General features: G+C 51.6%; 1 protein-coding gene across 1 annotated transcript in view; it reads right to left on the bottom strand.

Annotated features, from left to right (window-relative positions):
• The window catches only part of TNRC18 (trinucleotide repeat containing 18), a 109,803-nt gene that overhangs the window by 8,813 nt on the left and 87,633 nt on the right, over positions 1-13,357 (bottom strand). The window contains exons 19-24 of the mRNA XM_021675973.2: positions 8,782-8,934; positions 7,949-8,090; positions 5,545-5,662; positions 4,975-5,050; positions 4,759-4,867; positions 512-628 (exon numbers count right to left, since the gene is read on the bottom strand). Of these exons, the coding sequence (XP_021531648.2) occupies positions 512-628; positions 4,759-4,867; positions 4,975-5,050; positions 5,545-5,662; positions 7,949-8,090; positions 8,782-8,934 (715 nt within the window). The remainder of the gene's footprint in view (positions 1-511; positions 629-4,758; positions 4,868-4,974; positions 5,051-5,544; positions 5,663-7,948; positions 8,091-8,781; positions 8,935-13,357) is intronic.

Genomic DNA, 13,357 nt, shown 5'->3' with positions numbered 1-13,357 from the left:
CTAGAGATTGAGTTTCATTCTGTCACCCAAGCTGGAGCACAGTGGTGCGGTCACAGCTTACTGCAGCCTTGAACTCCTGGGTTCAAGCGATCCCCCTGCCTCAGCCTCCCAAGCAGCTGGGACTACAGGTATGCACCACCATGCCCAGCTAATTTTTCTATTTTTCATAGAGACAGGGGTTCACCGTGTTGGCCAGGCTGGTCTTGAACTCCTGACCTCAGGTGATCTGCCCGCCTCAGCCTCCAGGTGTGAGCCACCATGCCCGGCCAATAACACTTTTTGATCAGCTTCCCATGGCCTGGGCCAATGGGCCTGTGCTGTCCTCATGCACCCGGGACCCAGGACCTGGGAGCCCTAGGATCTCATGGGAGCCCCCACCCATGGTTTCTGCCATTTCCATCCCCTGTCACTCCAAATGACTTCAGACAGAGCCCAGGGCCGGGCTGGGAGGGCGAGAGCCAGGGTGGGCGGCTCCTGGCAGGAGCCTGGGTGTCACGAGCTCATCACTTACACTGGATCTTATAGTCGGGGGGCAGGAGGCGGATGTGTGAAAGGGGGATCCTGCCTGTGTCTCCGTCGTCAAACTCCACGGTGATCAAGTCCCCATCGTCCTCCAGGTCCAGTAACCCTATGGGAGGAGGGGAGGCTCAGGAGAGGCCCTTGGACCTCCAGCTCCCTAAGTGACGCACGAGGGTGGGGACAGCAGAAACCAGCCCCTGCGCAGCCCTGGTCTCTACAGCACAGCAGCGGGGACATGGGCGGAGATTATACAGTGGTGCAGAGTGTGGTTGTGATAGCCAGGCCGTCTGGGTGGGAGAACTGGGTCTTCCAATTCTAGCTGACTTACTGAGCACATGCACCTGCGCCCGCTCACACCCAAAGACCTCCCCACAACCACAGCAAAGGAGGGACGTGGGCGTCAACCCTGAAAGACACCAAAAACGGGAAAGCGGAGGGCAGCAGCGGGAAACGGCGGTGTTTTGGGAGAGACACCGAGACGAACGTGCAGGAGCGGGTTTTTATCTCCTAGGAGAAGGTGGCACCAATGAAGAGGAGGTAGTTTTCCCAAGAGAATGCTAACAAGGCTTGGGCCAGAGAGGCCCCAAGCACCTCCAGAGGCAGGACTGAACGGGCTGAGGGTGGCCTGGCTGGCAGGAGCTGAGAGGTTCATCCCAGAGAGAGGCTCCCAACTGAAGGACGCTGAGCGCAGGGGAGGAAGCCGGACATCCCCCCACCAAGGGTGACAGCCCAGTCTCCTTCCCAAATGCCAGATGCTGAGACTATATCCCCAAGGATGTGAGTCTTGGGGAATCTGAGCAGAACCTGGTCCCCTAACAAAACATTCCTGCCCACTCGCTGTGAGGACTGGGAGTGCGGAGCTCGCACTGGCTGCTGACGTCTCCTTCATTCAGGGTCCCCAGACATCTGAGGGGTTCTAATGAGAGGAAGAGCACAGCACCCGAAAACAGAAGAAGGGGCACTGGGAAGACAGAGGGAGCCGCAGAAAGCTAAAATAAGGCTGGGTACAGGGGCTCACACCTATGATCTCAACACTTTGGGAGGTCAAAGCGGGCAGATCTCCTGAGGTTAGGAGTTTGAGGCCAGCCAGGCCAACATGGTGAAATCCCATCTCTACTAAAAATACAAAAAATTAACTGGGCATGGTGGTATGTGCCTGTAATCCCAGCTACTCAGGAGGCTGAGGTAGGAGAATAGCTTGAACCTGGGAGGTAGAGATTGTAGTGAGCTGAGATCACTCCACCACATTCCAACCTGGGTGACAGAGCCAGACTCCGTTTCAAAAAAAAAAAAAAAAAACCAGAAAGCTAAAATGAAAAACAATTAGTATCTGCCTCAAAAAAAAAAAAGAAAAAATTTGACTCTGTCACCCAGGCTGGAGTGCAGTGGCACAGTCACAGCTCACTGAAGCCTTGACCACCCGGGCTGAGGCGATCCTCCCACCTCGGCCTCCCAAGTAACTAGGACAACAGGGGCACACCATCAAGCCTGGCTAATTTTTTTTTTTTTTTTTTTTTGAGACAGATTCTCACTCTGTCACCCAGGCTGGAGTGCAGTAGTGCTACCTTGGCTCACTGCAACCTCCATCTCCTGGGTTCAAGTGATTCTCTTGCCTCAGTCTCTCAAGTAGCTGGGATTACAGGCACCTGCTACCATGCCCAGCTATTTTTTAGTAGAGATGGGGTTTCACCATGTTGCCCAGGCTGGTCTCAAACTCCTGACCTCAGGTGATCCGCTCGCCTTGGCCTCCCAAAGTGCTGGGATTTCAAGTATGACCCACTGTGCCTGGCTCAAGCCTGGCTCAAGCCTGGCTAATTTTTGTATCTTTTTGTATAGTCAGGGTTTTGCTATGTTGCCCAGGCTGGTTTCAAACTCCTGGGCTTAAGCAATCTACTTGCATCAGGCTCCCAAATTGCTGGGATCACAGATGTGATCCACATCTGTAATTATAGATGTGATCCACATCTGTAATTATAGATGTGACCAACTGGTGGAGAATGTTTTAAATGATAGTAGAAAATTTTAAAATTCAAGAAAACAGAAGGGGTTAGAAGATAAAAGCGGAGGAAATCTCTAAGTTGAACAAAATAAACAATAACAGAAAACACACACACACACACACCAGGGGCCACAGGACTAGTGCAAGTTCCAGGGAAAACATGAAATTCACAAGAGAAGTTCTCCAAGTTGTGCTACAAGTAAGGACTTCTGGGACTCAAGGAAATTTGCTTCAAAATCAACCCCCACCCTGCAGATATGCAGATACCCAGCATGATGAGAAAACACACACATACACACACACACACACACACACACACACACACACAGAATTCCAGATCTAGAGATAATGAGAAGATCCTAAAAGTTTCCAGAGAGAAAAAAACAGGTCTCCAACAATGATTTGGGAATCAAAATGTTGACTGTCTTCAACAATATGGGAAGCGAGATAAAAACGGAAAAATGGCTTTGAAATGGTGAGAGGGAACTATTTCCAGTCTATAATTTATACCCAGCTCAACTATCTCTAAAGAATAAGGTACCCAACTCAACTATCTCTAAATAATTAGGGTAGAATGAAGAGATTACAAACACATAAGGATGTGAGAAATTTACCTCCCATGGACTCTTCCTCAGAAAGCTACTGAAAGATCTGCTGCTTAAAACAAGGAACCAAACCAAAAAAGAGAAAAACATGCAATGTAACAAAAACGGTTCTCAGGAAGAGGGACAGGGAAGGCCCAAGAATCCAGAATGGTACCCATGAGGCAGGCCTAGAATCAGTACAGGGGGACAGAGTGTGCCAGGAAATCTGAATCCAAGGCCAACTTCTGCCTTATTAACAGCACTTTCAGAGTTTGGATGATAAATGAGTGACTAATAGATGGAAAAAAATAAATCTTCCCAGCCCAAGATCCTCTACTCAGGCTGGACCAGACATCTGTTGTTTTGCTGACCTGGCATCTGTTTTCATCTTCTGGGTATGAATGGATGGTAGGCCAATGGATGTATTTGGTATGTGAGTGGGCTTTTCTTGTGGGGACAGGGGGTGTCTAATCAACATCTGTACCCCCTCTCTAGGATACATTGCTTTTGTAAGAGCTAAGGGTTGGACCATTTGAGCATCTGTCTTTCTTGTCTGATATCCACAACTATATTTCCTAGGGTACCTGTTGTTTTCCTCTGTCCAATCTCCATTCTCCTTTTTTTTGAGACACAGTCTTACTCTGTCACCCAGGCTGGAGTGCAGTGGTGCAATCTCAGCTCACTGCAACCTCCACCTCTCGGGCTCAAGCAATTCTCCTGCTTCAGTCTCCCAGCTAGCTGGGATTACAGGCGCCTGCCACCACGCCTGGCTAATTTTTGTATTTTTAGTAGAGACAGGTTTTACCACATTGACCAGGCTGGTCTTAAACTCCTGACCTCAGATTGAGAACATCCTGGCCAATGTGGTGAAACCCCATCTCTACTAAAAATACAAAAAAATTAGCTGGGCATGGTAGCACATGCCTGTAGTTCTAGCTACCCAGGAGGCTGAGGCAAAGAATTGCTTTAACCCAGGAGGCAGAGGTTGCAGTGAGCCAAGATGCCACCATTGCACTACAGCCTGGGCAACAGTGCGAGACTTCATCTCAAAACAACAACAAAAAACTCCTGACCTCAAGTGATCCACCCACCTTGGTCTCCCAAAGTGTTGGGATTACAAGCGGAGCCACCACGCCCAGCCTCATTCTCTCTCATTCTTACAACATCTCCACTTTGCTGGGGAAGCCACCCTCCCATCCTTCTCAGCCCACGAATAAAAGGGAGGCGACCTCACTCCTGAGCCCCAGGGATGAGAATATGACCCAGGCCTGGCTGATTAGACTCATGGCGGTAGGATCAATGAAAACCATGTGGCCCAAGTCAGTTCACACTAGAACTTGTGTGGGAAAACGGGGACTGAGAAATTCTCCAATGATAAGATTTGTTAAGATGGTAAACTACAGTCTCCAAGGAACTAGTGTGAAGCCAGCACAGATGACAGCACTGATCAGAGATACTCAGAGCTGGAGTCCTGATGACATCGTCTAAATGGCGCCTGGATCCAACCATGTCTGAGGCTACACAGTTTTCAGTTATGTGATCCCACAGGTCGTTATTCTTAAGCCAGACAGGGGTTTTATTAGCCAATGAGTCCATATTGAGATGTTAGGCGGCAAAGGAGAGCTGGGGAGGGCTTTAGGGGAGGAGGTATCTCACCTCGGACCACGGTGCCTGGATAGAGGCACCGGTACTGCTGGCTCCAGTAGGCTGCGATCCTGGTCCCTTGTGGCAAGAAGCGAGTGGAGGCCGGCCTCACATCGATGATCTGGGAGGGCATGGGGTGAGTGCCAGGTGTGGGTACAGTTGTGGCCATGGCCTTGGATACCCCAGCCCACCCCGAGCCTCCCGAGGCTCCACCCCTTCCCCTCTCACCGCCTCCTGCAACAGCTGCTCCAGACAGTAGATGTGGGGCCGGTTCCCACGCTCACCCTCCACCACCACGCGGTATCTGCGGGGGCAAACGAGGCGTGATGTGGCAGAGGATAGAGCTCTCCAGAGGGCCCCGACCCCACCAGCACCAGCTCTGCCTCCTAGACCACTGGGAGGTGGCACCAGGACTTAGAGCTTTGCTGACTTGCTAGAAAGTGGGGAGAATTCTCCCCTTTTCTGAGCTGATCTTCCTTATCTTAGAACTAGGGATTGCAGAACACGCCAGGCCAGTGCAGTCCAGATCCCGAGAGGCCAGCATGCTCCCTCACTCACCCCTTCCCGCTGCAGCTCCCGCCATGGAGCAGCCACACCCAGCCCCTGGCAGGGCTCACCCAGTACCCCCACAAAGTGCCAGGGCCCGTCAGCTCTGAGCCCACGCACGCCCCCGCCCCACACCATCAGGGGAAGCCACAGCCCAGGCAGGCACAGAGATGGCCGGGACTCAGCGCAGGTGTGGGACAAGGAGCAGGTGTGGGATGTGGGGCTCTGCACCGGGCCTCCCCCTCCACTCACATGTCCGGCGAGTGCACAGTCTGCACGTGCCCAGCGTACAGCAGCTTGTCATCCATGGGGATGAGCACACGCAGCCCGTCCTTCAGCTCGTCCTTGTCAATAATGCAGGAGCGTGGGGCTGCAGGGGTCAGATCGTGAGGCAAGGCTGGAGCCAGGGGCGGTTGCGACACCTCTCCCTCCTCCCATCACTCAAATGTCATCCCCTTGGAATGGAAACCCTGGGGTTGGGTGGGCCTGTGGGGCTGAGATGTGTGCCCTTCTTCGTCTGCCCGTGTACCTGCACAGACTCGTGTGTACCAGTACCAGTATGCACGCACAGGGCGCTATGGGCAGCCCCTCTCCTCCCAGCCCCCTCCTCTGCCTGGCCCCAGATACCTGGAAAGACCCCAGGTGGGTGTGAACCCAGGGATGACGACCGCCTGCACGTGCGGTCTCTTCCCACCCCAAGACTAGCAGCCTCCGGGCCTGGCACGAAGCTCTGGGTTTCCAGTCATCGCCAGACAGCCATCATCCTCCATCATGACATCCAGCCCCTTTACCACTGCCCTCAGCCAAACTTCTAGGGCTTTCTGTTTTTGTTCTTTTTTTTTTTTTTGTAGATGTTGCCCAGGCTGGAGTGCAGTGGCACGATCTCGGCTCATTGCAACCTCCGCCTCCTGGGTTCAAGCGATTCTCTTGCCTCAGCCTCCCAAGTACCTGGAATTACAGGCACCTGCCACCATGCTCGGCTAATTTTTGTATTTTTAGTGGAGATGGGGTTTCACCATGTTGGCCAGGCTGGTCCCGAACCCCTGACCTCAGGTGATCCACCTGTCTCAGCCTCCCAAATGCTGGGATTATAGGCATCAGCCACCATGCCCAGCCTCTTTTTTAAAATAATTTTTTCAGAGACAAGGTCTTGCTCTGTCACCCAGTCTAGAGTACAGTGTGATCATAGCTCACTGCAGCCTCGAACTCCTTGGCTTAAGCCATCCTCCCTCCCCAGATTCCTGAGTAGCTGGGACTACAGATGCGCACCACCATGCCTGGCTAATTATTTTACTTCTGATAGAGACAGGGTCTCTATACATTATCCAACTGATTTCAAACTCCTGGTCTCAAGTGATCCTCCGACCTCGGCCTCCCAAACTACTGGGATTACAGGTGCAAGACACCACACCCCGCCCACCTCTGTGACTTGCCATCTGATTTTTCTTTCTGGTGGAAACCAATGCCCAGAGGCAAACTTCCTGAAGACGGTCAGCTCTCACTGCCCTAACCCTCTGCTCTCTCTCCCTGTGGGTTCCTCCCTCTCTCTGGGGCAGCCACTGACTGATGCAGTCTTGGGGCGGTCAACCCCTTCTCTCACTTGCTCCCTCAACCATACCCACGATCTCACCTCTGAGCTCCAGACCCCTGGGTCTGAGAGCCTCCTGGGTGTGACTTCCCAGGACGCCCCTCCAGGTGCTCCAGACTCCAGCCATCAAAGCCCAGCGCATGACCCTTCCTGGCCTGGGTCTCAGGGACAGGGCCCCAACCCACCCCCGCACCTGATGTCACCCTTCCCTTCCCTGCTTATCTGCCTGCACCCCCACCCCACATCCCATCCACTCTCCCTCCTACTGTAAACACCCTGCCCCACCTCCCTCCTGCTGCCCTCACGGCAGCCCCAGGCCACGACCCACTCTCACCTGGACAGCACAGCCTAACTGGACTCCCTGCCTCTCCTGGGGCCCCAACTCATTCCCTGTGCAGCAACAGAGAGCTCGCTTTTTTTTTTTTTTTTTGGAGACAGAGTTTCACTCTTGTTGCCCAGGCTGGAGTGCAATGGTGCCATCTCGGTTCACTGCAACCACCACCTCCTGGTTACAACCGATTCTCCTGCCTCAGCCTCCCGAGTAGCTGGGATTACAGATGCCCACCACCACACCTGGCTAATTTTTGTATTTTTAGTAGAGACGGGGTTTTACCATGTTGGCCAGGCTGGTCTCGAACTCTTGACCTCAGGTAATCTGCCCATCTTGGTCTCCCAAAATGCTGGGATTACAGGCATGAGCCACCGTGCCCACTCCAGACAGCTCATTTTAAAGCCAATCTGACCACATCACATCCCCACATCTAACCTCAGAGAGCTTCTCATTTTCCTTAGGGCCAACACGGAGCTCCTTCCCAAGTCCCTCTCGGGATCTGCCTCCTCCCTGGCCCCAAGGTGGCTCTTATGCTCCATCTCCAGTTGACTAAGCTACAGCCAATCCAACGTTGTCATCCACCCCAGGGAACTCAGTCCAGCCTCAGGACCTCTGCTCATGCAGTTCCCTGACCCTAGCTAGCCCAGCCCTTCCGTCTCAGGCCACACTCAGATCTGCCTCCCTCAGGGGAGGCTCCAGCGGCCCCTCCCGGCACACACCGCATCACGGCCACTCACCCGGAGTCAGCGGCCGCTCCACAGCCCCGCCACGCGGCAGGTGCTCATCCTCAGAGAAGCTCGAGTCCTGGTTGGGTTCGAAATCCTCCTCGGCTGCCATGCTCTCCATCAGCTTGCTCACGGCGCCCCCCTTCCCGCGGTTCTGGGGACAGAGAATGGCCAACAAATGACTCAGCACCTGGGACGGGGGTCCTGCTGGGCTGGGGACCCTCTCTGGAAACCTGGAGCCACAGTCAGGCCATAGAGGGAATCTGTCATGTGCATGTGGGGATCCCAGGTGGGGGCACCCAAGAGATCAGGGGGAGGGTGAAATGGGCCTGAAACCCACTGGCCAGGGCTCAGTACTCACTACTCAGTACTCAGTGCTCACTACTCAATACTCAGTACTCAGTGCTCAGTTCTCACTACCCTACTTCTGTTCATTACCATGGGGGTGTGCCTCATTTCAGAAACTGCGGCAGCATTTCCAGCCACACCCAATGGGCTTGAGGGAAAACCACTGCACAGGTGCTAGCAGGTGTGGGGAGTGGGTATGCCACCATCTCCCACTCAGGCTAAGAAATTCACCCAAGCCTGACAGCCAGTGAGGACCTGATGCTGGGCTGGGGACCTGTCACCCAGGTCTCCTGATCACTGTTCCAGTGTCCCCTGCCTCTGCTAAAGCAGGTATCTCTTGAGGACAGGAGCCAAGTCCCCCATATCTCCTTATCCCTGGAGCATAGGGACGCCAACCACGTCACCCTTGTCACCTGCAGCCTCTCTCATGGGGAGGGTGAACCCAGAGCAGCAGGCAGAGACCCCCATGGAGACCCCCAGGGCATAGCGAGCCTCACCTCCTTCTTCACCTCCTTCCCTTTGGCCTTGGCCTTGCTCTTCTTGGCGGCGGTCAGGGAGCTGGTGTGAGGAGCCCTGGCCTCAGAGGACAAGGCGGGTGCTCGGGGCGGTGGCAGCCCAGCTCCTGGCCCGGTCTCCTTTCCTTTCTTCTTCTGGAGGAGGAAGCAGCAGAGAGGAGCCATCAGAGGGCAGGGAAGGCGCAGGCAGCACCCTGTCCCCTCACTCACTTATCCCCAAGGCCTGTACCACCCCAAGTCTGCCCTCCCAGAACAAAACACCCCTTCTGTCTCCCTGCAAGTGTTTTTAGTTTTTGGGTTTTTTTTTTTTTTTTTTTGAGACAGAGTCGCACTTTGTTGCCTGGGCCAGAGGACGGTGGCACCATCACCACTAAATGTAGCTTCACCTCCTAGGCTCAGTCGATCCTCCCACCACAGCCTCCTGAGTAGCTGGACTACAGGTGCACACCACTACACCCAGATAATTTTTTATTTTTTGTAGAAACAGGGTCTCGCTATGTTGCCCAGGCTGGTCTCAAACTCCTAGCTTCAAGCGATCCTCTTGCCTTGGCCTTCCAAAGTGCTGGGATTACAGGCTGTTTTTAATGTTTATCATCTTATGACTAGTATATATTACTTGTTGCCCCTTTTGCCCCCCCAAAAAAAGATAACACTGAAGTGTGTGTGTGTGTGTGTGTGTGTTTATACATATATATATATATGCTGTGAGTTACTCTCCAGTGACCCTCCTACCAACTCCACAGAGGCAGCTACCAGTAACAGGATGGTGTATCTTTCTAGAACTTTCCACAAGCACACACAACCATGCAAATATGAAGGCTATGCAGACACAACCATGCGTACACAGTACTTTTTTTTCTCTTTTGAAGACGGAGTCTTGTTCTGTCACCCAGGCTGGAGTGCAGTGGTGTGATCTTGGCTCACTGCAACCTCCACCTTCTGGGTTCAAGCAATTCTTCTGCCTCAGCCTCCCAAGTAGCTGGGACTATAGGCGCCCGCCACCACATCCAGCTAATTTTTGTATTTTTAGTAGAGATGGGGTTTCATATTGGCCAGGCTGGTCTCGAACTCCTGACCTCCTGATCTGCCTGCCTAGGCCTCCCAAAGTGCTGGGAATTACAGACATGAGCCACTTCACCTAGCCCACAATACTTTTTTTAAAAAGCACAGGTGGGAATTTACTGATAGTCCTGCTTTGCAACGTTTTCCTCCCAACATGACTGATACACATAAAAGGAGCTTCGTTTGGTTTTATAACCGCAGCTTAAATGAGCCAAGGGATGGAGAAACCGTAATTCATTTACTTTTAACTACTGCCACTCTGTTTTGTTGTTGTTTGTGAGACAGGGTCTAGCTCTGTCACCCAGGTTGGAGTGCGGTGGCACAATCACTGCTCACTGCAACCTCAGCCTCCTGGGCTCAAATGATCCTCCTGCCTCAGCCTCCCCAGTAGCTGGGACTACAGACATACATCGCCATGCCTAGCTAAAAAGTCTACACTTTGTAAAAGGGACACATCTAAAACAATGGCCATTAGCTGGGTGTGGTGGCAGGCGCCTGTAATCCCAGCTACCTGGGAGGCTGCGGCAGGAGCATCGCTTGAACCCAGGAGGTGGAGGTTGCAGTGAGCCGAGATCGCACCATTGCACTCCTGCCTGGGCAAAAAGAGTGAAACTCCGTCTCAAAAAAAAAATTAAATTAAAAACAAACGGCCAAGGCCAGGAGAGGTAGCAAAGTAACAAATAAAGACAATAACGGTCACATGCTCCCAGGAAACGACGAAGTCACAGCGTCCGTATCCAAAATGAAAGTCAAAGCAAAGAACATTGAAAGGGACAAAAAATCGCATGCTCTAGAGCATAAGAGTATACAGTTTAATCCCCATTTTTGGGGGAAAAATAAATATATGCATGCATGTCTGTGTGTTTTATTTTCCTGTTTCTGCTGAACTTTCCAATCCAAGTCATCCTTCTGGAATGAGAGGCATCTTAAAGGTGGAAGGAATGTGAGTGGCGCTTCGCCCTTTATCTCTGGCATCTGTCATTAAACAGATAGCAGCATCTCCTGGTACATGTCCCTGCAGCTGTATGCACGGGGAACAAAAGGAAATGACAGTAGAAAAAAAAAAAAGTCCTGAGTGGATTTTTTTTTTAATCTTCCAAATTACTGTTATAATCAGATAAAACCAGTAACCGTTTCTTTCCCTTTGATCAGAAAACCCACGGCTGGGAGCCTTCCTCTGCTTTTTTGTAAAAAAATAAATAAATAAGAAAATAACTTCCGACGTGATAGAAGTTCTGTATGCAAAACAGACACGCTCACTGCTTTGGTAATTATGATGGCAAAACATCATTGTCACCCAAAACCATCACCCGACAGCAGGGTCGGTGGTGGGAGACAGACAGACAGCGGAATGTCATTCAACCGTTTAAAAATACAACCAGACGAGGTTGCTCACGCCTGTAATCCCAGCACTTTGGGAGGCCAAGGAGGGCGGATCACCTGAGGTCGGGAGTTCAAGACCAGCCCAGCCAACATAGTGAAACCCCATCTCTACCAAAAATACAAAAATTAGCCAGGCATGGGGGCGCATGCCTGTAATCCCAGCTACTCAGGAGGCTGAGGCAGGAGAATCGCTTTAACCCAGGAGGCAGAAGTTGCAGTGAGCCAAGATCGTGCCACTGCATTCCAGCCTATGCAACAAGAGGGAGATTCTGCCTAAAAAAACAAACAAACAAAAATACTGATGGCCAGGCGTGGTGGCTCATCCCTGAAATCCCAGCACTTTGGGAGGCTAAGGAAGGAGGACGATTGCTTGAGCCCAGGAGTTCAGGACCAGCCTGCACAACATAAAAAGACCCAGCCCCATCTGTACAAAAATAATTTTTTTTTAAATTAGCCAGATATGGTGGTGCACACCTGTAATCCCAGCACTTTGGGAGGCCAAGGCAGAAGGATCAACTTAAGCCCAAGAGTTTGAAACCAGCTGGGCAACAAAGTGAGACCCCCATCTCTTAATTAAAAAAAAAATAAGCAAAGTGTGGTGGCGTGCACCTGTGGTCCCAGCTACTCAGAGGAGACAGGCAGCAGAATTGCTTAAACTTGGAAGTTCGAGTCTGCAGTGAGCTACAATCATGACTGCACTCCAGACTGGGCAACAGAGCAAGACTCTGTCTCTTACAGATAAACACAATAAAAATATTGATAGAAATCCGAGCATGGTGGCTCACACCTGTAATCCCAACACTATGGGAGGCTGAGCAGGGCGGATCACCTGAGGTCAGGAGTTCGTGATGAGACTGGTCAACATGGAAAAACCTTATCTCTACTAAAAATACAAACAATTAGCCAGGCATGGCAGTGTGTATCTGTACTCTCAGCTACTCGGGAGGCTGATGCAGGAGAACTGCTTGACCCTGGGAGGCAGAGGTTGCAGTGACCCAAGATTCGAGCCACTGCACTCCAGCCTGGGCGACAGAGAATATTCCGTCTCAAAAAAATAATTAGCCAGGCAGGCTGGGCGCAGTGGCTCACACTTGTAATCCCAGCACTTTGTGAGGCCCAGGTGGGCAGATACCTGAGGTCAGGAATTCGAGACCAGCCTGAGCAACATGGTGAAACCCTGTCTCCACTGAAAATACAAAAATTGGCCAGGTGTAGTGGTGCATGCCTGTAACCCCAGCTATTTGGGAGGCTGAGGCAGGAGAATTGCTTGAACTTGATAGGCGGAGGTTGCAGTGAGCTGAGATGACACTACTGCACTCCAGCTTGGCCAATAGAGCAAGACAGCATCCTAAAAAAAAAAAAAATTTAGCCAGGCACGCTGGCACACATGTGTAGTCTCAGCTACTCCAGAGGCTGAGGAGGGAAGATCACCTGAGCATGGGAGGTGGAGGCTGCAGTGAGCCACGATTGCTTCACTGCATTCCAGCCTGGAATGAGACTCTCGTCTTTTTTGTGATTTTCTCTAGAATGTCACTGTTATTTGAGGGTTCCTCCTATATCAAGGGCTCAGGGTGGAGAGAATCAGAACACTGTCAAAGCCTAGCTGTTAAGGCTGAATGCATCCAAATAAGAGGAGGAAGCATTTGGCCATCAGCTTCCTAGTGGCCAGCGCAAAAAGGGTAAAAGGTCCAATTATCATAGAGTGGTTGAAAAACAAGTTTTCTTAATCTGGGGTGTTCATAGAGAGAATTTAGAGAATCTGTAAACAGGTAGGAAAAAATAGTCCCACCTGTATTTTCACACCTTAACCTCTAAAAAACATGGGGTTTTTCCTTCAGGTGAGAGTGGAGGCCACAAACCACAAGAGTACCAGCAGTGCCGGTGACTTTGCCACCAACGGAAACCACAGAGTCTCGCAGCACACAATAGTCACTGCAGGGACCTTAAAACATCCTTTACACTCACTGCTTCAGAAGTATAGCACTAGCCAGGTGCTGTGGCTCACGCCTGTAATCCCAACACTTTGAGAGGCTGAGGCAGAAGAAGAGAGTCTAAGATCAGCGTGGGCAACAGAGCAAGACCTCATCTATACTTAAAATTTAAAACTTAGCTG

Source organism: Aotus nancymaae, unplaced genomic scaffold (assembly GCF_030222135.1).
Source record: "Aotus nancymaae isolate 86718 unplaced genomic scaffold, 86718_ANA_hifiasm-v0.15.2.pri h1tg000015l_0, whole genome shotgun sequence".
Classification (NCBI taxonomy): Eukaryota; Metazoa; Chordata; class Mammalia; order Primates; family Aotidae; genus Aotus; species Aotus nancymaae.
This window is presented reverse-complemented; position numbering and strand designations above follow the sequence as displayed.